The sequence below is a fragment of the Topomyia yanbarensis genome, chromosome 3 (genome assembly GCF_030247195.1).
Source record: "Topomyia yanbarensis strain Yona2022 chromosome 3, ASM3024719v1, whole genome shotgun sequence".
NCBI lineage: Eukaryota > Metazoa > Arthropoda > Insecta > Diptera > Culicidae > Topomyia > Topomyia yanbarensis.
The window spans coordinates 140,777,515-140,804,704 of NC_080672.1; the positions used below are offsets into that span (position 1 = coordinate 140,777,515).

General features: G+C 36.3%; 1 protein-coding gene across 2 annotated transcripts; it reads right to left on the minus strand.

Annotated features, from left to right (window-relative positions):
• LOC131692221 (luc7-like protein 3) lies at positions 1 to 25,246 on the minus strand. Of its 2 annotated transcripts, XM_058979135.1 has the most exons (8): positions 25,103 to 25,246; positions 24,863 to 25,039; positions 24,304 to 24,666; positions 24,034 to 24,239; positions 23,841 to 23,975; positions 17,104 to 17,252; positions 16,842 to 17,046; positions 1 to 866 (listed from the first exon to the last, which is right to left on the minus strand). In XM_058979135.1, exons 2-7 carry the CDS (start codon positions 24,962 to 24,964, stop codon positions 17,012 to 17,014), a joined length of 990 nt encoding a protein of 329 aa, XP_058835118.1. In that variant the 5' UTR covers positions 24,965 to 25,039; positions 25,103 to 25,246; the 3' UTR covers positions 1 to 866; positions 16,842 to 17,011. The 2 variants fall into 2 exon arrangements, with proteins under 2 accessions (XP_058835118.1, XP_058835117.1); XM_058979134.1 differs by having other exon boundaries at positions 24,863 to 25,245.
• Positions 25,247 to 27,190: the final 1,944 nt, after the last annotated feature.

A 27,190-nucleotide genomic window follows, 5' to 3' on the forward strand; every position in this document is an offset into this window, starting at 1 on the left:
TTGGTTTAATGGAGACGTAAAATGTATTTTCATTAAAACAGATCCTGATGTTAGTGGCATTTACTGCTACCGATCAGCAACGATGGGTGTTCACTAAATATTTCAAAAACGCTACTTGTCAATCTGTAGGTACGAATTTTCAACCACCGATTAGCGCCACGCACTCTATTGTTATACTTATAATTATTCTATATTTAAGTTCACGCTTTGTAATGCTTATTATATCGTACAGATCGAAAGATTTTTAAACTTTCGAGGTTTTGCATGGACATATTGGGAGATAAGAAAATTGGATTGGATTCACCAAAGCTACATATCGAGAATTGGGATGATGTGAGGAAAAACTTATCCAAATTAAACTCAATTCATTGGGTTGCTCTACATATTACAATTAATAGTTAAAAGGTGACATCACATCAACTGCTCTAACACTGGATATCACTAATCGGGGCTTCGTCCATGCCCTTCTTATATTACTTCAAACGAAACGGTTAAAATATTTACTGCCTCGTATTACATCTAATAGTGAGAAAGTAAAAACGCACGATACCTGCTGTTTGCTGCTCGTCCAGTAGCAAACCTACGCGACATTTGTTGCTGGTTTTGTTTTCCGTTCCGTAAGCGCAAGCATATTAACACTTTCACTGCCATATGACACCGAAGATACTCAACTGACATAATATGATTATTCAGTTGCGTATAATGAAGTACGATACTTAACAATATTGCTATTATACTTGTGTAATGGATGTGCTTGTATTCTTCGCAACTCTTAGGTAGAACTTAATTTGTAATATGGATTTACGCACTGCTCTGACTCCTGGTACAGCTGTTGCTACTGGGGTGTCGAAGTATAAGCGATAATTCTGTAAGTAGCCAAAGCAAAAAGAAAAGATGCCAATGATAGAGATGTTATATAAAATGAGGAGTCCGAAAGTGACGGTGGTTCTTGTCGTTAGATGAATTGAAAAGTGTAGTGCAGTGGTAAGGATTAAGTTGTACATAAAATGATGAGACTCAACAAGCCTTCCTTCAGTATGTAGCTTGAGAGAAGCACACTTTTCAATCCAGCCACGATTTACCTAAATGTTCAATCAATACCAAAAAATAGTATGTGAACAGAAGTGTTGCTTATTATTGCACAATAAATACCTTTTGACGAAGATAATGTTTCTTGAAATGATTATGACCGCGTCTTTCACAAGTGAAAGAACGATTCGTCGAGTTCAAGCATGGTTTTCGGTTTCGTTGGACGATAAACCTTAACAGCTAGGTATGTATTCCTGTTTAACTTATTTTATATCAAATACCTTATCATGTGAGGACGGAAAACGGAAGAGAGTGCATCCGGCGAGGGTTCGATAGAGGGTTTAGAAGATGCAGCAGCCCAACGGCATTTGGTCGAAGTTATGGTAGAAAATATACAGTTTATTTACCTCATTGTTTCGATATCGGCAGTAAATCTACTTAAAAGAGCTGTTTGTATCAAGCTCAGGCAGCCGTTACTTCCTGAATTAAATGAACACGATATTGGTTTTAAGGTAAGATCGAAATAGCAATTACCTCAGCGCATCGTGATCAATTATTTGGCGTCGCGTTTCTGTGTTTGTGTCAGATGGCATATTTTGCGATAATCAGTTCCAGGGTTGATTCCTACATAGATACTGCACGTGACTTCAACTGTGAAAACGTTCAACGCTGTTCGAGTAAACCCACGAGTAACCCACAGTCTAAATCAAGCTGCAAAACAGCATTTAATCTTGACGATGCATTCGGGCGAATAGGACGTTTATCTGAGTTGAAAAAAATTTGATCGATAATGCTGCTTGGTCACACTATTTGGATACTTCGGCAGGCACTGAGTAGTTTAAACAAGATTTCAAAGCAATATAATCAAAGCCTAGTTTCATAATTTGTTTGATCATATAATTCAGTTACATTTCCCCCACCCCTCCTAAAATTTTCAAGATCCGCAAATGTAACTAACTCATAATCAGGAAACTTTTTAATTGTATACTTCAATAAATTTATTCAATAATTGATTCCCATTTGATTTTTAGACTCAGCTTAACTCTTAAAGGTACAAACCATTTTTTTCAAATTTTCTGAAAATTGTCTCACAGCTTTAATGCATTACTGTAATAATTTTAGGATGATTGTGCATTTTAGGGTTAAAAATGAGCTTAATACGGCAAAAACAGAGTTTTTTACGACTCGGAATACCAAGCGGTAAAAAATGGAAACTCTTACTTTGACCGGTCATATCTCAAAACAATCGTATCTTGGCCGTAGATTTTCAACAGTCACTATACTTTTTGAGGTTTTAGGCGGTGTGATTTTCACAATGCACGTGGCACCCGGTTGATTGGATCGATTGGTACATAAAAAGGTACAGGTCGTCCCTTTGAATTTGACGATATTTGTCAACTGAATAAAATTTCTATAATTCTACTATTTTTGTCTATTTTTTGATAAAATATTAAAATTTTTATTTCTGAAATTGCAGCCGAAATTAATTACAATCGATTGGTACTAGAAAAAGTACAGTCCCTTTGAATTCGACGATATTTGCCAACTAAATGAAATATCTGCAATTCAACGTATTTGTGTCTATTTTTTGAGAAAATATGAAAAAAATCTTTCAGAAATTGTAGCCGAAATCAATTACAATCATTGGTGCATAAAATGATATAGGTCGTCGTTTTAGATTCGTAGTTATTTGCAAACTAAATGAAATTTCTGAAATGAAATTTTTTTTTTTGAAAAAGAATTTGTTTTTACAGAATTGGTAGCCATAGTCAAATATAATCGATAAGTATATAAAAAAGTATTGGCCATCGTTTTAAATTTAATGTTATATCATGAAAATTTTAAAAACTAAACTTCTTCGTATTTACTGATTTTTTTTTCTATTGTCCACTATTGAACAGTTTGTAAAAGATATACCTATCCAATGTTGAAGAAAAAATTGAAATCGGTGAACAAACAGCTAAGATATGGCAAGTCAAAGTAGTGTTCCCATTTTTTTCGCTGAAGATTTTTTTACTATTTTACTATAACTTACTATTCATCTATTTTTTCAATGAACGTGTTTACAAAACTTTTCAGTGGTGAAGACAGATTGAAAATCGATTAAGTAACAGCTGAAATATGACAGGTCGAAGTAAGCATTCCCATTTTCTGACCCCCTTGGTAGTCCGCGTAACAAGTGTTAAAATCTGTTTTTGCGATACAGAGAGGTAGTATTTACATTTTTTTCTATTTCCATATAGAAACAATATTTACGTACATTTTCATTGTAGCACATCTCCGGAGACGCGTAGAAAAAAATTTGTTTGCGGTTTAGGGGAATTATAGTTAAAACCGACACCTTAAGCTTAACTCTTTTTCTGGGTTACCACAAAACCAATAAAAGTATGATTTGCGCGCAGAATTCTTCGGAAAATTCTTAATAAGGCCTAATTTTGTCTTTTCTTCAAAAATTAAATTTCATTAAAAATTATTAGTTGCAAAACTTGGAAAACTTACAGGCACTACGGTAAACCGACACCTCATAGGGGTAAAGTCAACATCCTCTTTAATTTCTTTTCTCTCTACTTTTTGTAAAAATGACATATGTGCGTGTGTTATGAAGTGTGAGTAGGTGTATATAAGTATGTTTGATGCAAATAAGCGCTTTTGTAGCTTCATCATATAGTAAGGAAAAAAACTTCGAAAGTGTAGTGTTATAAACAATAGTATTTGACGCTATAGCATTATTTATTGCTACGGATCTTTTCAAGGAATCCTCCTGCACATTATTTCAACCTTCTGTGTCATTTTATATCATGAGAGGAGATTTGCTAGCGTTCTACATTCTGCTAATAGGAATCATTTAGGGGGTGGGCGTAGCGTAGTTGGTAAATCGATTCCCTTGTACGTAGTGCACCTGGGTTCGAGTCCCGACCCTGCATATAGGGTTAGAAATTTTTCATAAGAGATTTTTCTAACTCGAAGAGGCGAATGACCTTAAGGTTAAAACCTCTATAATAGAAATAAAAAAGGATTCATTTACTTACAAGTGATACACCCTTCGCAGTAAAGCTACCTGGTTATTATTGTCACAAATTTCAATTTTCTCTTTTAAAAGAGGCTTATAGGAAACAGACACAATAAAAGCATTTCTGCTATTACTATAGTGATAATAGTATAAAAGAAGTGTCACAAAGATCCCCAGGCCCACGAGTTCAACCTCAAACATGCTTCGTCTCAACATCGAACCCAAGCGAACGAATCGCACAAGGCAAAAAGAGTCAACGCTAGTGATTATGAGAGTGAGAAAGAGAAAACTGGTGCTACGAACCTATGTGTACGCACACCGCATACGTATATGAGGTTCGATTGTGCAGGCGAACATGTGCACGTGTTTCGAAACAACGGTACGTATTCGAGTTCGTATACGAAGTGTGGGTTTAATATGATGTTCATTTGGGAAGACTGCTCAAAATCTACAGGATCAATGGGTGTGAAATTTTGCAGAGTACTTGCCCACGTAATTTCCCAGATAACTATGCACAGTGGATCCACTCAATACAAAAGCTGGACAAAACCTCAAAAGTAGATTAAAATGACTGAAAATATCATTTAAGGGTAATTTTGGTGCACTGAACTTGATTTTGATTAAATTAGGGCGCTAAAATAAAAATTAGACGGCCTAGGGTGGTTCTAAAAGTTTTTTTAAATTTCGCAAAAGCGAGTTTTATTAACTTTTCAAAATAGATACTTCGTAAGTGAACAGACACATTTTGATTTCCTAGGGTAGTCCTTAGTAACGATTTAGCTAGGGTGGTTCCAATTTATCGTAATCTGGTGAATAACAATTGGTGTAATTGTATGTATTTGTTTGTAGATCTTAAGTCCAATCTGAATACCATCGTAAAAAAATCATCACTTCATAGCTCTTTAAGAGGTAATCCTCATGTAGTAATTTATGAACATATGCGTTTAGAATAGTTATAAAAGATAGCATATCTTAGGGTGTTTAATAGAATGCCTTAAACGTATTGAGGCTCATACGATGCATGCTGCAGCTAACCCGCTCAATACGTTTCCATTGATTTTCATTTCCAATAATTATGAATATCTCTCCTTTATGGGTACTCACTTGGTTTTTCATGCAAAAACATCCCGAGCATACTTTGCACTGTTTGTGTATGCTTTGCAATAGAGGCGTGGGCGTTTTTGAATAAAACTCTCGTCAGTTTGGAAGTGAATTATTGAGGGAGGTTTTGAATTTGATTGTTGATTATGATAGATTCAATATGGAGTTAGCACGTGACAATAAATGTTACATCACTGGCCATTAACAAAAAATCATTTTCATTTCCATTTTGCAGCGTTTGGTGGGGCAATTAGAGCGCAAGTCATTCCAAAGTTGATGATAGAAGAGGTAATGGCAAAATGGTCCATGCAGATCACATAAACGCCATGGGAGAGGATCAGGGTGTGGGTTGGGGTAGGGTTAATGAATTGATGTATGCTTGACGAATAATTGCGCTGCAGAATATGATGAAAAGGTGCATTGAGCAGTACTACTGTTGGCTGTTCAGAAATAAATATAATATACTTCACCAGAAGGTTTGATACCAAATGTATGTATCTTGTGATTATGTTATGCCAATTTATGAGTGTTAAAAAGTTTATTTTATCCCGTGTTTTTATCAAGTTTGTGAGACCGCGACGGTCACGTGTTTGTCGCGTATGCCAAAACGTATGTGAATTTGCGTGTATAAATTCGATTTTGTAACTGCGTGGTCATATGCATATTCGCGTGTGTTCTTGAATGATCGCGCGGACCGTGAATTTGTTGCTTAGTTTTTAGTGTACGGTTAAGGTACTACGGCGGAGTTCCCTCATATCACTAGAGTTCCCGCTCACGTTTCCATGGAATGTGTTGTTTAGTGGATATGAACCTTATTTTTTTATTGGTCCAACTGAAGACATTAAGCCGTATGAATAAAAATGAGCATTTGCTCAAGACAAGTTTGCTCTGCTCGATTCTGAGCAAAGTAAACTCTTGTAGCATTTGCTCAACTTGGTATGAATAAAACTTTACTTTACTCAGCTTGTACTGTAGCAAGTTCGAAATTCGAACATAGCTTTTGCTCTGTCATTCACCTGCTTCAAGTCAGGTTAGATCAGTATGTTTTGATTTTTACTAAAGTTTTAATCTCGTTAAATGTGCTAAAAATTTATAAATTTCAATGCTCTGTGGCATAAAACAGTGTAAACTACATTTTGTGCAGCTACGTTGGAGTGATGTATCCAAATACCACTGCTGCTGCACCAGCGGTTATCGGTGTAGCAGAACGCTATTTGATGCGGTGTTCACAAAATTTGTCCTCGTTCCTAAAAATGTGTAAGAAAAGTCGCATTCGTTGTTAGTTATATAGTTCAATTAAAAATGTATAGTCATAATACTGATAGGCAAAAACATTTTTTCTAGGCATCTGATCAGGAACTATCATGTGGTGCTCCGGAATTCACGATACTGACCACACAAGAGAATGATATCCGTAGTGTTTCTCGTGTCACCGTTCAAGATTCGATGATCGAATTCACAATCAATAACAATGCAGTAACTTCATGTCAGACATGAAAACAACTAGTTTGGGAGGACATATCATGCGTTACAAATGGACTGTGGAGCTTTTGTTTTTTTCAAGCCATTGAAGATGATTTGTAATCCGATCGAGTTCGATGTTGCCGAATATCAGGGCGTGTATATATACGTGAAGGCAACACACGATCTTCCTGCACCACTGACGTCAGCTTAGTCGAGCCGGGACATAAAACTGTTATTTCTAAGATAGTAGGTGATTGACAAATTCCACTTCTTCATCGTACCGGTTGAATGCCCGACTTCTGTTACGCTAAATAAGCAGTAGTCTAGTGACTTCAAGGGGTGACTCGAATAATGACGGGTATTTAACGTATTCTCAAAATTGGACAACTGTATCGAGAGTTTTGGCATGGATTCCCCAAAAGGGAAATCTGTTTACTATGTTTCTTACCTTTTAAAATTACTGCTAGCAGCATATTTTTATGAAATGGCAAAAATTCTAAGGTTTTTATATACGTATAATTCAGTGTCACGAATTAAAGTCATATAAATTGAAAGTTTCTTATTTTAGAAACCAAACCAACCATTTCCTGTTATCTTTGACAATGCTATCTATCAACGGTTGCGTATGAAGCAATTACATTATAACTTTTACAACATGCAAATTTCTGAACAACCATAATCCTTCATCGTCCCCAAATATTTCCTTAGTCGTTTATAGTTCTAGACGATTGATGTTGTGGTGCTTCAGTTGACTGGTCCTTTGGAACCGGCGCACTATGGAGTAACTACCCAAAAAGCTAGCCGAAATAATTTTCTGTTTTTCAATGTGTTATAAGTTAATTATATTTAGATCATTTCAGCAAAAAATCCTATCAGTGTAATTTTTTTTCTATTTGATTAAATCAATGTCCAATATGACCATAATTACCTTTGTAGGCTTTTTTTTTCTAAGTGCTTCAATATCATTTTTAGTTGTATGGACCATACATAAACCATGTATTTCGGTTGTTAACCATTCCAATTCTCGTGTGATTTTTTCAAACATAAAAATAATATTTTAACAGATATTTACGATTTTCGCAGATAGTAGTGGACCTAGACGGGTGTACCTTCCTAAGTAACTCACCTTTGTAGGTAGGTTAATGTGAAAGAATTTATAGTTTTACGGTCCTAATTGTTAATGTGAAACCATAGCTACATTTTACACCACTTCATGGTAGCTCTAGGCGACGATTTGCAAGTCTACGTTATTTCGCACCTCCCTACGGGGCAATTAAGACTGCCATTTTTTTATTGTGAATTTTACCCCCAAATAGACTCACAGCTAAATAATTTTGTCACACGAAAATATACTCACACCGCATCTACCATAGTTTGGTTGTTGCGGTGGTTAACAAAAACAACATTCAACGCCCTCTCTAGGATTGTGCATAAGATGTTCGGTTTGTTTATTTGCTGTCCCCCATGCAGTTTAACGTGAGAACATTTATTTTGCTGCTTTCAAAATGTGCACGAAAGTTTATCTACAGATGAAACGGGCAATATTTTGCAATGGAATTATGTTTACCTGTGAATTCTTTAATGGAAAAACTCCAAAAAATTATCTGTATTTTCACCCAAATAAAGATCATTCCATAAAATTGGAGCCCTAGACTTTCCAAACCAGTATCCTGAAATTTTTCACTTCAGTTTATTACTTCAATCATTGTTTTGCCTCATTAATGGTTCTCCTTTCTGAAATAAACTGAAGAATGAGATTCAGCTGTCAAAAATAATGTTATAGAGCGCCGCTTTCACAAATATGAATAACAGTCTTACGACTTTCTGAATTACCCTCACTGTCTTAATAGCCCCGGGTTCCCCTACCTTTAAGCAAACCATTGTTTTTTTTTAAATTGCCCGTTTCTTTTATGTTAATGGTCGTTTCCAAATAAAAATCCGTTTTAATTCACCTAGTTATGCAATTGTGCCTTTCTCATTTATCCAAACTACGATTCCATGGCTTTACACATTGCGATTTACACATACGAGCAATTAATCGACAGCTACGAACTTGAGTTGCTATGTGCGACACTGAAACACTTGAAACCAGCGGAGGAGAAGGGTTCGGGGTTTGGACCCCACCAAAACCTTGTAAAGCAATTTTGAATTAGTTTCTCAACTCAAAATCATTGATGATGGTATATGACATTTCAAACTAAATTTTTCACTGGTTTTTCAGACACACTAGGAAAATTTATTCTGGAGAAACTAGAAAATTGTATTCGGGTAGGGGGGGGGGGGTTACATAATGAGCGAAGGGCGGTTTAGGAAAGGGTGGTTGGTGATGTGGGGACGGTACCTCTCACCATACACCCCTAACTACGCCCCTGTTAAAATACAGAGAACCTATGCAGGTAAAAAAAAATGCCGGGATTAAGTTGACGATGTTCAGAGTGATTGCAGAACCTTTCTATAGGAGAAAGGCAATAAGATCGGTGGGTAATGCCTGTGCAATAGCTGCAGTGTCGTAACTACACTTCGGGATGTTAATTAAAATCTACTGATATTCAATGGAATCACGTTTGAATGGGAAATTTTCAAACTGTAAGGGATATTTTTGTTATTATATTGGTTCTTAAAAACGAAGCAAAGATGATTAGGCCAATTTATACGCATTTTATCCATTGTAGGCTGCGTAATTAATGAAATAGTGTGGCAGCCTCTCGAATATGGCCAAAATTGGCTTCTTACCATATGTAGAAAACGAATTGACGAGTCCATTCCAAAGATGAATTCAAATAAGCAGGTTTAGTTAGTGTTGAAGCCAGCATTGCAGTTCATTTTCCGGTTGAACTTACTGGGTGATCATGTACAGATTTCAAAATGGCCAACATAGATTTATATCTTTATTTTTTTCTTTTTTATTATCGACTAAGAGTGAGACAATTTTCCTTTTTTATGTTTTAACGACATTTAATTAGCAAGGAGCTGAAAGGTGTGAAATATTTTTCAATATCAGGAGCCATAGTACTCAAGGTAGAGCAAGGAGTTGAAGGAAGAAAGTTTAGAAAAGCGCGGAGTTGGGTTATAAGAGCAAGCTTAGAGTTTACCGGCGACTTAACCTTTTGTCTACTACCGCAGGAGTCAGGATATTTTGACATTTGAAATGCGAATCACCTGAGTCTGCGGCATGTCCTGGACGAGCGTAAAGTAACTTTGTATTTTATGCTGTCAGAACCGACAAAAAGATATGTCACGGTAAACTTCCACACTAAGCTTTTTGCGACGTTGAAACTCATTGAATGAGTTAGTTTTTGCCCTCACTTTTGCCTGCCGGAGTGTTTTATTTGATCGGAAATTCGAATAAGCTGGTACAGCGAAGCGTTTGAACGAGGATTCCTTCATATGTGAGCATGAGCATGATGACCGTACAATTCGTAGTTGCTACTCCGTGATTGACCAGAACAAGCCAAATTGCGCAGAGAATCAACGAATGGGGCCTGGGAGTAGCTATCCATCCTCAATGCGAACGAGTTCTATACTTTGAAATGCCAATACCGGTGCCGGCAACGTCCTTGCAGTCGTTGGAGAAAGGAAGGAATGTTAGTGTAACAAGCGTTATTATGGAGACCGTGTATACCTCTGCATTTGCAGGTTTGCCACGGGAAAGAGTTTTGTGTTAGTAGGGTGGGGTAAAGAGATACACAAGTCAAGATACACAGCCAGCTGCCGAGATTATATGATAGATTCATCGTTTATTGAATTAATTTTGAAATGATCGGTTTGTTAAAATAATCAACTTCAGGTCCGGACAGCCGACAGTCGGAAGTGTTGCATATGTTCAATTGAATCAAATGGCAGGTGAACGATTTTATTATTCCTTGCTCCTTTATTCCGGCGAAACACGACATCCCCAAAACAATACAATATAATGAAAAGCGATTACTTTTAGTGTCTCGAGACATTTGTCGATATATCTATGTAATTAAAGGTTTCGTAATACACGTATTATTTATCATGTATAAATTTTGGTATTTTTATTAATGACAATTATATATTGGCTTCTTTCCTGCGAACGATTATATTATAATTAATCGTGCGTGTTGTTATACTATCTAAGGCACATTTTAAACAGGATAAAATAATCCCTATCGAAATAACTGAAACGACTAACTTTGTATGACAGTAATATAGTGCATGTACTACTCTAAAGCATATGCAAGTATTCAATACAATAAGAACAATTATTACGGTAACCAATTTGGACCCCTAGAGGAAGTGAAATTACGTTAACGTCAATAATATTTGGTTACCTATGTTTTTTAATGCAATACATGCACAAGTCTGCTCTAAAATTACTGTTCTTAAAAAAACTGTCAATGCATGTTTTATACATTGACATAAACTCGAAAATGATATTTCTTTACAGCATGAATTTTTCACTTTTCGGACCCTTCCCCGATAGTTTAGATAAAATATTACAAATCATACAATCTAATTGAATCAATAAAAATTATTACAATTGTATATTTAAATACAATTTGAAAATGTATCGCTTCCACCGGTTCCTCTTGGCTAGCGTTGAAATATGGAAAGTGATATATTTTAAAACTGTGGATTCTGTTTAATTTTAAACAATTAAAGATGAACTAATAATATTGAAACTTTATAGACAACCCAAGGAATGTAATTGTTGCATCAAACCAAAGAAATACAGAGAAACCTGGCAGTGCAGAAGGCAAATACATTAACAGGATTCAAAAACTAGGTGGGTTATCCTATAATTCATTGGTGATTTAATGTACTAAAAGTAAACCAATAAATATGACAATAAAACATTTGTTCTTCGTGCTGACATGACTGCTGAAAATTGCTAACTGGTTTTGAATTCATCTTGCGAATTGATAATTCTCAACCCTTATACACAATTCAAAAGTCACCATTCACTCAGACAAGACCATGCGTATTCCTCACGCGCATTGAACACCAAGTGGGTTAGCTGGTCAAGCAACGGGGTTTCCTTCATATGGGTACAAAAATTATTTGTTCAAACATGCAAGTCTGTTCTCTGTGATTTTAGTTATAAATCCTGGCATATTAGAAGTGTTTCAAATCAAGTTCATTCCGAAACTTTTCAATCATATTTAATTGGTAATTTCCTTTCAACATTTTTTGTCAATAAAGTGGCCTACCCGCTTACCATCCACGACTCTTTGCAAAAAAGCACTTTTACTGAAAGATGGAAGGCTCAATATTGTCATCTTCATCCGGCATTAATACGACATTATCACAACTTGTTCCGATCAAGATTCAATGTGTCCTTAATTTGCTCTCAGTCCATTTATGATAACCTTGCGTCATGTTCAGAAATTCGCGTTTAAGCTATGAACACATCATAACGTCTTCTTTCCATCTTTGTGGCAAGAATAGAAAATAGCAAGGGACGATTTGTTTAAAGCAGTGATTCTCAACCTGGGGTACGTGGACCGTATTTGCTAGGGGTCCGCGAAGAGGAATTTCTTTTCCGAGTGCTTACAAGAATTTCGAACATTTTTTTGTAACGGACCTTGAGGGTTAGCAAATCCCCGGAGTGATTACGAAGGAGATCATGGGACGAGAAAGTTTGAGATCCGCTGGTTTAGCGTATTGTTGAAGAGAATTGCTTCTATTGATTATTGATTGTTATGCAACGATCAATCGTGGTCAATGTATAATATCTTCATATCTTCAATAATGTAACTGTTGGCGTTTTTCTGCATCGTTCCATGAGAAGTGCGAATTTGAACTTTGAAGTGTGTAATATGTGGAATGCTGTCTATTATTATGACTTCTGTTTTCGTATCAACTTATCTTTTGGGTTTGTATCCTACCCTGGACCCGGGGTAAATTAATAAAAAGAAACAATGATTGATAGAAACATTTCCTCAACATTTCAAGAAAAATAAGTTTTAAAGTATATGTACAATAAAATGTAAACTTCAATGTAGTGCATTTAGATTTTAGAAAATCCAGTATCATGTGACTTATTGCCTAAAAACGAATTCCGTGTCAACTTGTCCCGATCTTTCCCACATGTAAGATAATCCAATTCCAAACTATTCAGATCTTTCGCACTTCATATTGAATTGATTTTATACATATTACATTACTTTATTTGTCAGCCGTTCTATATGATTCGAGTTCTGTCATTTTTATAAAAATTTAGACTTTGGGTTGTTTCTAAACTTTTTATGTGTGATTCTCGTCATGTTCAATATATTCAGATTTTTTCACTTTACTTTCAAGGTATTTGAATCATTTGTCAGTCTGAATTACATTAATTTCAAGTGGTCCAAGGCCTGATCACCTTCATATTGAAATGATTTTTTACTTTGATTGTCCAGGTGACATGCATTTCATTTCAAGTGGTTCTAAACTACGCCTCTCTGTTCCATTTTTCTGATCACTCTATTTTCAAATGAATCTAAGTAAGTCTTTGAGAACATGTTCAAGTGATCAAACCTTTCATATTTTAAATTGTCACATGTACACTAGTACTACGTGTTGAATAATTTCGAACAATGAGGTCTACACAACCCCCTTTTAGAAGTGTGGTTCTGAAAAATCACTATTCCACAGTCGAATAATAATTGAACCAAAAGGAACACCTTGTAGATGCTCTTGAACTTCAAAGCAACTTTGCCGAAGAGATAGATGATGAGAATCTCCAGATAAACGTATTAAAAATTTCCGATACTTTATTAAGCGATTCCATACTTTTACCAGGGATATGACTACTTGATCTCGGTTAAAAATTATCATCAACCCGTATTCCTGGCATACTAATTTCGATATGAAACAACAATAAGGGGCGAGTTGATATTAATTTTACGCTAATTGTCTGTAAATTGACATTATTTGACTTTTTCTTGTACTTTTTTGATCTCATCAAATTTCCGAACCACACTAATAATGCAAGTTTTCCTTCTTATATAAGCGGTTCTATTCTACAGATTCTAAAACCTCATGGATTCCCTTACCGTATAAACATTGGCTAAACGCTTCAAGCGTAAAACGTAGACTTAGGCACTTCGACGTAAGAATCGTTTATGTAGAACCATGTGCATAAAACCGGTCCAAGAAAAATATAATTTTATGCGGATTTTTCTGAGTAAGAATAATTTGAATTCAACCGGGTTTCGAAACTTAACTGATGAAGGTAAAGAATAATTAAGTTGTCGTTGAAAATGTCTTTTTAAATGTCTGAAAATATGTTTGATCTTAAATTTATGCTAACCCAGGATTGGATGGTTTCGTACACATACAATTTCGCTTCTTAGATTCCATGGTTTATTCAATCCATTGAAAACTTCCTATAGTTAATAATTACAGCGAGAACGGACGATAAGTAACATTTCGAAGCAATCAAATTATAATTTCCCGTAATTTAAACACACTAAACAACACAAAACAAATTGTTGAAAACGTTCACACTTTTAAAGCAAAACTTTTCCGAGTCCCTTAAATGCGAAAGCACTATATACTCATCATATCGAGAATTAGACTTATCTTGCCTGGAGTGTGCGTTAAATTTGTTTTAATCCATGTTCTTTGGTATGTTCAGATGTTTCCATACAAGACTGAAAATTAATTATATGCGATAAACATCTTCAAAATGTTTTCGAGAATTGCTTACATGTCAAATGTCCGTACAGAGATCATAAATTAACGTTCTTATAATTAAAAAACAATCAGATTCAAAATTTAACGTTTCCTAGCATGCATTCGACCATGCTCAAAATTTTACTCCGTTTGCTCAGCATTCGCTGAGCATTTGCTCAGGATTTATCACTTTATTCATACGGAATTAGATGTTCGAAAAGCAAAAACACAAATGGAGAAAACATCTGTCAAAGCAAAGTCTTTATTCATACCAACTTGAGCAAATGCTCAACGCTACTGCTCGACTGCTCGAATCTCAAGAAGCTGAGCAAATGCTAGTTTTTATTCATACGGCTTATTAATCTAGGCAGTTAACCCTTAAATGCGCAATGTTGTTTTAAAACAACATTGCCAAAACCATCTTAAAATTATCAGAGTAACGTATTAATGCTGAGAGACAATTTTCAGAAAATTTGAAAAAAATTGCTTTGCGCCTTTAAGGGTTAAGAACGATGACAAAAACATTCGGACGCGACCGATTCATGATGGCGCGAGCGGTGGGTTGTTTGCGAGATCGCGGGTGTAAGTATGTATGGATGATTGCAATTGCATGTTCGCGTTTGTGACCCGGTTTGCGTTATCGTGAAGGCAAGCGGCGTTTGTTCGTTTTGAATTGGATATTGTGAGTGTAGATTAAGTAAGTAGAAATGAAGTAGAAGCGTATAGATTTACTGATATTTTTAGGTATACATGAATAGTGGAAAAGAAATAATAGAAGTAAAACAAAAACAGACCAATTAAGTAGATAAAAAACGGTCCCTCAAAGTTGCTTATATTTGGAAACATGGCCACTTTATTTGACGATTTGGTTCGCGTGGATGATGGTTCTTTATGATTACTAGCATATTTTGAACATTTTACTTGACATGGTCCTAATACTTTGGTTAGTTCACTTAAATTTTAAATTTAATGCATTGTACAATTGAATGTTTACTTTAGATTTGGATTTAAATTGGTGTGATCCCAATACTTCGGCTAATTAACTCAAGTTTTAATGCATTGCGCAAATTGAATGATATTTAATTTAGATTATATGTAATGAACCAATAACCATAGGATACTGCATCGGTCTGGATATAGTTGAATCGACGGCAAAAATAATTCAATCTGCCAGTCGTCAGAGTATCCCTTCGCTTCTATCCACCACCTGAAGCACGCGCCGTGCTGCTATTAGATTCTAGGGACCAACAGAATCCAAGGTCTCCGAGCTACAGATCCCTAAGCATAAAAAATTGCAATCCAAGCCCACGGAATGCAAGGCTGTCGAAGCAATATTAGTACTTTATCGTCACAATTTCTTAGTATTTGTAGTTGTCAAGGAAGTTTAGATGATATCGATGTTGTAATTTTAGAATAAACTGAACAGAATAAATACAAAACACAAGAAATAAATAATCAATGCAATGTATTCCTGGACTCAAATAATTATGCAAAATGACAATTACCATAAACAATAAATACTGCTCAAAACTTTGTCAAATGAACCATATTTTTGCAAGAATAATCTGTCAAATGGACACTAGACCAAATGATACCATGCCAAAAAACTTAATTACCCTTTGTGCATACCAATTTTATCATGAACGCTCTACGGTAAATGTCAGATTGCATTATGCTATTTACCGTTTTCTTGGAAATTCTATTAATAGGTAATAAAGTGCAAATCGATTGTCTTTGCCAAGTATCCCAAAAAACCAAATAACCATCGGTCAAATTAATTTCGGTCAGATATCCTATCACCAAAAAGTCAGCACAATAAGAAGAATACCTGGTTATTTGAGACTGCTAGTACTTCTGCAACGATGACACCCGAAGAACGACACTGCTGCCCTACCGATGAACTTCAAGTCACCATAGCATTAAGTAGCGTTATTGTGTAAATTTAAAAAAAAATCCTTCGATATATTTAAAATACCTCTTTAATGGAATCCATGCTTCCCTGTCCTATTAAAGCTGTTGAAGCTGCAACTTTCTTATACCGATTCTGCACGATTCGAAAACTACAAGTTCATTGATGAATTTCGACTGCTTTAGCTTGTTATGACATAGTAAATACCTTTCAAAATTGTCATTCAGATCGATCGGAAAACTGTCGTCGAGAAACACAACTGCAAAACACTCGAACAGTCGATATTTATGTTTAAGTCTTTCTGGATTCAAGGACTAAAATAAAACAGTATACCTGATACATAACATGAGTTGTTTCAATACATCACACCGCTCTAGGACCGTGAATCGAAACAAAAATGCGATCCTCGTCACATTACATTGATCGTAACAATTTGCCTGCAACGTCATTTCAAGAACAGTTTTTTTTTAAATTCTTGCGAGACTAACCTGATGGCTACAGTGATACCCACAGCAAAACATGTATCATCACAATCTGACCACAACGACATGCTTAGAGTGAAGTGTGAACTTTAACGTATTTTATATCTGTTGATTCTAACCTTACTCTCGATATAAACAGGTTATGACATTTAAAACACATTTGGCAATGAAAGAAAATAAAAAATATTTGATTAGAAATATGAAATTACATAATCTGACTTACCTTGATAGAAGTTGAATTAATAATATTGGTCTAGTATTTTATTTTGTGTAGCTTGGGATACCTCTATTGAAAAGTTGTGATCAAACGAAAATAAACAATGATGTACAGTCTTTGCTACTAGAACGAAAATCGTGCTGACAATCCGTACTTTGAGTATGCTTAATCCAAGTTTAGTAGCTGCGACTCCTGCTACGATGGCGTTCGTCTGTAAATTAATTAGTGTTTAGTTTCTTACGATTCATTATTTTTTTCTTATACTCACATCGCTTGTGGTGACGATCATGGTGGCCACGATCGCCATGACCTCGGTCGCGCTCACGTTCACGTCTCTCGTAACGCTCATGATCTTGGTCCCGGTGGTCTCGGCGATCGCGACGTCTATCGTCACGTCTGTAGCGATCGTCATGTTCTCTGCAATAAATTTGTAAGAATAGATAAAACATATCCCTTGCTTACAAATGAATTTAGATAAAGTTTTGAGTCCAAACAGGATATCTATACTAATAGAACAAGAGTTCATTTAAATAATACACCCGAACAAGGATTAATTATGATGGAGATGTGCACAATGTATACGAGTGTACGTACACTGTACGGTTTCCGATATATAAGAAAATTTTCCAAGGGCAGTTTCGCTGAATGGAATGTCTATCGGAATGTCATAAATTGTGCAATGAATCTAAATTTATTTGTATGACACGCTTTTGGTAGGTGCTGCCGCATCACTCACTCGAAAACCCCAAATAGAACACATTATCGGATTGGTCTAAATCAGTTGTTTCCCCTATTTTTGTACAACGAACCACTTCAAAGTTTTCCTTTGTCCCACGATTTAAAATCGATTGTATATTCTTGCAATTTACTTTCGTGATGCTTGAAATTTCTCGGTCTATACAGAAAAGATATTTGCGGATTCCCAACAACTACTTCAGGAGCTCCAACGGTCCACGAAGGTGAGCCCACGTTTCCAATGCGTCACCGCGAATGTAGACTAGACGACCCTTTCTGTTTGTCAGTTCAATGTCTTCCGGCTTAGATGTAAATCAATCAAGGTATTCGAGGCTTTTTGGAGTTCTAGTGATTAATTGTCATGAAGATTTTTCCAACGGCGTAGAAAAACTGTTTCAAGAGTCGTCGCATTTTGAGACATTTTCAGTTGAACGTTAAGGGGTTACACCGCTGTAGAGCACGAAGAAGCAATACCGTGTACGCACCTAACTTTGCGCAGCTCTGCGCACTTTCTTATCATCAAGATAATAAACCATGGCACAGCAAATTTCCGAAAATTTCAACTATTCCAAAAAATCTATTTACTTATTGCTAATATTTGACTAAATTTGTTTACCACGAAAAATTATTCATGTAAGGTCAATAAATGAACAAAGCGATCATCACATGCTAAAACGGTGAAATTTTTGAGTTTTAGCACCGGCACTAAGAAGTGTCCGTACATTATATACGCATTTTTTTTCTGAAAAAATAACTTTTTTCCGACTACTTTTCCAGTGATTGAGCAATGTAGGTAACATTCAAGTATATTCTGGTACATTTGTGTTCTTATTTCTGCGCACTTGTAGCAATTCGGGATGGTATGCAAGCGTTACTCGTTTGTGCACGTGGAAAATCCTGTCGATCTTGTTAGAAACAATCACTCTATCCGTCGGGCAGCGATTGCATGTAATGTTCCTGAAAGCCAAATTCGCTTAAAGCTGAAGCTTTTCGAAATCCAAGAAGACCGAATATTTTAACGAAAGAAGAGGAAATACATTGTCAATTGGATAATCGATAGCGCAAAGGTTGGTTTTCCGGTTGATCAGCACCTTAGTCGTTGCTGATCAACCGGAAAACCAACCTTTGCGCTACTCGTATTTGTAGCGTATACGTTCAGCTTATCAGGTGGAAACAATCCGTTCACCGATGGTATTCCCGAGCGGAAGTGGTTGAAATTGTTACTTAGACCACATTCCAATATATCTCGGTGAATCCCTACCAGTGCGCTATCAAAGACGCAACGGATAATTGTAATGGAACCAAAAATTCAAGCATGGTTGGATCGTATTCATTAGCAGCTCGATACGAATAAATTGCACCACATCGCAAGTAGTCTTGTCCGTGTGTTAAATATGGACGAATCACCCATCTTCATTTGGTTCTTAACAGAGAGGTAGTATTCGCGTGAACTGGGGGAAACATACGTGCACAAAAGCAAAAACTATGCGAATTCGGAGAAAGAAGTCTACACTACATTATTTGCGGCAAATGCAGCGAGAAATCTGGTACCAACTCTTGTACTGTTTCCTTGCAAATAGCGACTACCGACTGAAATAGCTCTAAACGCCCCGTTACCAAGCAAAAATAATGCAACCGAACGGCGAATGTATTCCGATATATATAGTCGTTCTTGAGTGGACACCTATATATCACATCGAATCCCTAGTGCACAACGTAAAAGTGTAGAAGAACTGAATTACAAACAAATTGCATCATATGTTTCAAGTTTTTAGTATACTTGAGATTTACTCAAGAGAAAGGATTGAAAATTTGAAAATTTAGGTTTTTATTCGGCATCCATCCTGATTAGACTGGCCTTTTTTACGTCGTTAAATCATGCAACTATTATACTGCCGTTGTAAGCTTAATTGTCCCAAGTTCTATGGGATTCCCTATATACATGAGACAATTATGCGTAGCACGGCAGCATAAGACATGGCCTGTTTGAATTTTTCATCATTCGTTTACCCATCGTCGATAGTAGCTGCAAGAAGCGGAATAGTAGTAGCATGGTTCATTGGACGAAAGCATTGATACCGGCCGGAAATTGTCACCAGCGAGAAATTCTTTGCTATCAGATACCTTTTTCGAAGGTAGTGCGCCGGTGAAGTGCAGTTCACTGGTTTGTCGTGTTCAGGGATGGAAATTATCATTCATTCGCATGATTCTTGGCGAATCCGCTCATTGCTTTGACAGCAGCCAGTCGTTCATTCACGATCCGACTAAAACTCTCCAAAAGAACACAACTGAACGTAGATAGAGATGAACTTCCGAAGATGTGAGCCAAGTAAAAGAATGACACGTACTATGTTGAATGAAGAAGATCGTGTTCTTCATTCGCGGATTGAATCGGAAGATTGTACTGTAAACATTCACAAGTGAATCAACTTTTAGTTCACAAATGAATGTGACATTGTATTCTCTGGTTGGGTTAGGTCAACTTTATAGTGCAAATGTACACTATAATCAATGTTGAGAAGTAGATTGCACTACAATCCACTTGAAATTGATATTGTGATATGCACGGAATCGTTTTAAGTTATTTTTTTCCACCAGCACATTGCAAACTAGTTACTCAACAATAAGAGATCACCAAGTGAAAATTTCATAGGTCTATAAACAAGAACGACAAGTTTTTTTTATTAGAACGATCCGGTGAATGTTTTGAAATGAATCTTTGTGAATGAAAGAATACATTCATTTGCGATCCTTTCTGCTTTCATTCAAAACACTACGTATGCGATGGAGAATGAATCATAGTCGGGCGCTGTTACTTTTTTTCAGTTCTGTGTTTTGCTTCTCGCTTTCGCACGAACGTGTAACTCTGCACAAGAAGGGTTGCCGAGATCGGGTTTCACAGTAAGAGCATGTTGGTGAATGATTTCAAATTGATCGTTTCGTGAAATGATCTTTCCCATGCCTGGTCGTGTCAGTGGAACCCAATTTTTTGCACTTATGCTCGAAAGTGCAAAACCAGTGTGCAGTGCACATCAGTGGAAAAATCAAAGAGAGGACTGACCTGCTGACCAACCAGCTTCCCTTTCAGCTATAGCGGCCCTTCAAGAAACCAGTGAGGCCATAACTGTATGGTTTTTTGGAGGCACCGTGCAAGTGATTCATGCCGATAGAGATCCAATTGGCTTTATGAAGAACGTACCAAAATAATCACCCCTGTCCGGTCCGTTTCAGGACAATAAAATAATTCTAATAAGAGTTTTAACGAAGACTACATATAAAGAAGACTGATATCTCTTTTCTTCCCCCATACAAACGAGAAGCGATAGAGATTACATCGCCTCTATTGGAGGAAGGTAGGAAACTTAATGTAAGTGTATATGTGTGTGTGCATCACTATGGGAAGTACCACCTTTACCCGCAAGTGGCGTTGCTGTTATTTTCTCCAGATTCTGGACAGAGTTGCCAGTCTTCTTGATATGCAGTCTTCGGTTATAATTAACATTTTCGTTGACCCGAAACAACTTGCTTTTCATTGGTTTCAGATCAAAATGGAGAGCAGAAAAATTGTCCTGTGATATCAAACAGAAAACTAATTCTGCTATCAGTGAGAGTAAATTGAAAGCTCATTGAGATGTTAAATTCTTTTTTGATAACAAAATATGTACTCACTTTGATATTTTACCAAAGAAATATAAACATAGAAAATTCTTCTATGAAACAAGGATAGCAAATTGAGATCAAAATTTGTTGTTATATTTAACCCTTTCATGCCCAACTTTTTTCTAGTGCGTGTAGGGTTTCAAAACTATTTTTTCTTGAAAACGATGGTGTCAAGAAACTCGAAAAACTTTTTTTCATAAAGGTAGGTGCTTCCCTTGCAGTGCTAGAAGCTGCTCAATTTTTACCTTCCAATGCTCACTATAATTCTCCTAGAATATTAACAATAGTCCAACTCCGTGGAAAACGTAGCCGAAAATAGTCTAAATTGATAAGTTTTATCAGTTTTCACTAATATGGCAACATAACGAAGTTATATGAAAAATTCATTTTCCGTCGTCAACGTAAACTGTCCCTGGCAGCACTGCTCCATCGGAGTTCAATCAGAGTAATTGTAATAACTTCAGTTCTAGAGCTGATCCTTGTAACTGCTAATACTCAAATGAAAGCCAATAGTCGCATTTAATAGCCTTACTTGTTTTTGTGAGCAAATCTTGCCTCAATCAAAAGTTATAGCTGTTTAAAAACGTTGTTGTCCACAAACAACATGGGCATGAATGGGTTAAAAAATCTAAAACTGATAGCACTAAAAGGTTTCAATTTGATGCTATTATCAAAATATGAGTTCTACTTATTGTAATTTTGATATTCGACTTTGCTCGGGTGACACTCTTTAACTGGACCGCTTTTTAGTTGGACCTCCGCTAGTTGGACCATTGACCAACTAAAAAGCATCTGAACGTCAAAATCTCATGTCAAATTTGCTTTGACAATCTAACAATCTTTTACACTACTAACGTCTTCTTTGGAGATTTTTTGACATTTGTCAGTAGGTCCAACTAGCGAATCAAATTCATTAGTTGGACAGAGGCTGTGGCCCAACCAGCGAATCACGACTGTAGGAATAACCATAGCGTCCGGAAATACCACAATAGATCTAAATACTGGTCTCAGTGATTCGTCTCCCACAAAAAAGGTATTCAGCAACTGCGTTTGCAAACTTCTATACAGTAGACTGACTGCACTAATTAGTTTATGCAGGCTTGTGCTAGTAGCAAACAAAATAGCACTAACAAATAAATCAAAAAAATCTTTTCCTTCAGCAGCTATTTTCCATCTTATCAATTCTGCAACATTCTTCGAAATTGAAATGTTATTGATGGTAAGCAGAAAATGCAAGTGTGACAACACTGGCCACTGCAAGGCACATTTCAAGGCAGGAAGACATGAAATATGTTCATTTCTTGAATGAGTGCTTCAAGTTTCGGTTTATCTTTGATATCTCACTAGCTACTACACTTGGAGATACATGCATTGACCTCGTGATTGTCAAAACCGTCAATGTAGAAAGCCGAATACATATTTCATACTTTTCATATCATAGACCAAGACTTCATCTGATTGATTCAATGGTTTAATACGTAATCTGAAATATACAACACATGGCAAAATTACAACCGGTTGACGACCTACACCCATACCAATCATGTCAGAATCGCATTCACGAACAACACATGAGCTTGAACATAGTGGACAGAAGTCAACAATATCAATTTAAAATGTAGAACAAAACAAAATTGGCACGTTTAAGCTAACGCAAACATGCCTTATCAAATAAACGATTGAATGAAAAAAAAGAGTCAACAATATCCAACGATCTTTGAATCCAGAGAATCAACCATCAACACCAACATCGAAGGTTCTTTTCAGAACCACCATTATTATCTCAATCATTGCACAGTTCACACTAAATCCACTGTACAGTTTGAAAGTTTGATTTGACAGATGATTTGATGTACCTGTTTTGCAAGTTTTTGACGAGGTTCGGCAATGTAGGTACAATTTTGCCGAACAATCAGGCAGTATTTTACTGGACAATTTTTTGTACCGAAAAAACAGAAGTGCTAGTAAATTTAGTGAAAAATATTGCGGGTTCAAATTATTCTAAAATTGCTAAAAAATTAAAACTTTACCGCAATTTTTAAACAATTTGCTGGCAGCTCCGTGAAAATATCATTTTACTGTGCATGTCGTCAAAAGAAATTACTGAACAACTTTTGGCTGGTTTTAGTATGTAGGCTGCACAGTATTATCAAATAAACGATTGAATGAAAAAAAGAGTCAACAATATCCAACGATCTTTGAATCCAGAGAATCAACCATCAACACCAACATCGAAGGTTCTTTTCAGAACCACCATTATTATCTCAATCATTAGATTTGAATTAACGTCTCGCAGTGTAGTCAATACACTCCGGCTATGTCACAGACATTACCCGCTTATCTTGTATTTTCCGGCAAACGAGTTTCTGGGGAATGGAACATTCCGTTTTGTCATGCTAATATACGAATCCCAGGTAGAGTATTGACACAGCATTAAGGGCCGACTTCTTCATCCACACCTAACTTTTAAACCTGTTTAAACGCACCGGCAAAAAAGTTAAGGGTGAAGAAATCGGCTCTAAGTCCTACCAAATAGACTAATTAAAAAAACGACAAAGTTTCCCATCCGAAGTAATCAATATATCTGCGGGACAATTCCCAGTAATTTACCTCGGTGGACGTTCATCGCGCCGACTATGGCGTCTGTCAGCACGACCTTCTTCGCGGCGCCGATCATCCTGTCTAGGTACGCTTTTTCTTCTGGCTTCCATCATATCCTCAACGGCCTTCCGTAGTTTGGAATAACTATAGCAAGACATGATTATCATCATTTGCGCTCTGGATGCACAGCTATTCAACTTACCCCAAATGTTGCTTTCCCGTAAGATGATCATCAATTCGCTGCTGTGCATCACCTACAATGAGAAATGCTCCACAAACCTCGCATACTTCCATCTGCTTTTCCTGAGCTGCCGCGATTTCAGCCGTCACTGACCAACCGTTCGACTCGTGCTGTTTAACCAGTGCATCTTTTTCCTCCTTCAGTTGGTCACACAGTTGCATTAGCCCCTAAAAACACCAGCAAATATTCAAATTATTCTGTTCAAACTTCATTATTTGACCTTGCAAATACCTGTGCCTGCTCGACATCTCCTCGAATACCAGCCTCTTCTGCTTCACGGACAAGTTTATTGATTTTTTCGTTCATCGTGTTGATCTGCTCATGCTGCTTGGAGAGTGGTCGTCCCTCCAGTTTGCTGTTCATCAAAAGAAGTCTTTGCTTACCTTTTATTATCTTTCGGTCCACCTCGTTGATCATGTTGCTGCAGAAGCGCAGGAAGTCATCCTCGTATTGCATTTTCTTACGGCTGGGTTTCGCATTCTCGTACAATTTTTTCGCTTCCTCATCATGAAGTTTGCCGCACTGACCCAGGTCAGCGCGGGTGTTGACGAACAAATCGTGTGGACAAAACTTCACGATAAAATAAGTGCAAAACTGGAATCAAAATTAATGAACTTACTGAAAAAAATTGCAATATTTTTGTTTATGCATGAACATGTCTTGAAGGATACAAAGTTTATGTAACTGACAAGTTTCCCTTCTGATGATAAATAAATTACAAACTACAAGGATTACGTCATCACATTATGCTCTCCATTTTGTTGCTACCAACCAGAATTGAATTACTCACATCGTCATCTTCCCAGTTCAGTTCTTTGCCCTTAGTCGACGGATCCAGATTTCTGTTCCGTCCCATAAGCTCATCGAGCAGTTGTCTCGCAACATCCACCATGTTTGAAATTACTGCTATCGATTACGGTCTCTCCTTGGATTGTATGGCTTCTTTTCGCATCTAATTAGAAGCTACCTAGAAAACGTTTTTTTACTTCTCCTTTAAACTCGTTCCCCTCACAAAATGTGACAAAACAACCGTTTTCCACTAGCGATGCAAAATTAATTAGATTTGTGCAGTTTCTATCACTATTTTGAAGAAAATTCAAAATTTTCTCAGCAATAATTATACGACGTGATACTTTGTTCTTTGTCGGGAAGCTGTCAGATCTGTTCCTTGAAAAAATCAGCCACAGTTGATTGTACACTGTTACAAAATAATTATTATTATTGCACAGTTCACACTAAATCCACTGTACAGTTTGAAAGTTTGATTTGACAGATGATTTGATGTACCTGTTTTGCAAGTTTTTGACGAGGTTCGGCAATGTTGGTACAATTTTGCCGAATAATCAGGCAGTATTTTACTGGACAATTTTTATGTACCGAAAAAACAGAAATGCTAGTAAATTTAGTGAAAAATATTGCGGGTTCAAATTATTCTAAAATTGCTAAAAAATTAAAACTTTACCGCTATTTTTAAACAATTTGCTGACAGCTCCGTAAAAATATCATTTTACTGTGCAAGTCATCAAAAGAAATTACTGAACAACTTTTGGCTGGTTTTAGTGTGTAGGCTGCACAGTATGAAAGTGTGTGATGAATAAAAAGTGTGATAAAAGTGAAAGCTTTTTGACGTTCGAAAGTGTCAAAAACAGACTTCTTCTTACTTTTACCAAATACAAATATTTTAGGCTATGAACCATTTGGTGAAATTTTTAACTTTTAGTTGAAATCTGTCACTTCGAAAATTATTTGCAAATTAACCCTATTCTGGAGCATGGTTAAAATTGACAGAGCGATATTTAAATTTGACAGCTCGTTAGTTAACAGAATAAAAAGGTGGAAACATTTTCTGAGGTTGTCAATATTTTTCAATACACAATTAAGGGATAAAGATGGAAACAATAACGTGTTGTGTTAGGATTTGTTTAGGTTATTTCATGATGTGGATGTTTACTTTTCGAGGCTATGCCTCTCATACTTAATGTAATAAGAAAAAAAACTAATTTTAAAATATCGACAAATGTTCACACCTCTCCCAACTTGTGGTCATCGCAGCTGTCAATTCTAAATAACTATCCATATGTTGAAATGGTTCGCTCTCTCGGTTAAATTTTTCCATTCAAGAGAAAATAACTTTATTTATTGAGCACGATAACCTGTTAGACCTGATTCAAAGTCTGTACTAACAGGTTATCGTGCTCAATAAAATTACAAATTACAAAAACTTTCGAACTGTCAAATTTGACCTAAAGGTTAAAAAAAATCGCCAAATGGTTCACAGCCTTAACCATGCTCCAGAGTAGGGTTATTTTGCAAAAAACTTTCGAAGTGTCAGATTTTAACTAAAAGTTAAAAATTTCACCAAATGGTTCACAGCCTGAGATGTAATTCAGCCTTTTGTTCATGGCTGCGTTCCCAAATGCGCACCTCACTTTGACAAGTCGTCTGTCCAGTGTCAATTTTGACATATCAGTCGTGTTAATTTTGACAAGCCGTTCCTTCGGTCTCAATTTTCACATCGCGGTAGGCGTTCATTTCAATTCTCAACTCAAACATTGAACGTCAAATCATAATTTTTGATTTTCTCCCTCGAAGAAAAAGCCTAGTACGGTTCGAGTCGAGCCAATTGTAGTCCCAGCGGCACAAGTACAGAACATAGAATATTCGAAATCGCGTATACGAAAATGGCCTTCAATAATCGTTCCACTAACAGCGCACAATACGATGACCTTTCGGTCTTATAATTTAATCGGGCGGTCACTATACTGAGGAAAGCTAATTATCAGAATTATTTTTTTAGTTTTTTTGCTGCACATTGTGATCGAAATTCGCGCAGATCTTTAACAAACATTGCTAAGGTATTGTATTGTTAGAAGATTGCACGGTTTTCCTGGTCATTTTAAACCGAGCTTCATTGATTTATTACTAGTCGTATTGTATTTGATGAGATGAGATCTCGACTTTCTTAATTCTCTTAACACATAGCTTTCAAAAAGCTGAGAATATGCTTATAAATTTATTGATCAGTTTATGAATAGATACGGGAATAAATTGATAGTAACGAAAAAGGTGATTGGAAACAAACTAACAAATTTAAATTTGACGTTTAACGTTTGAATTG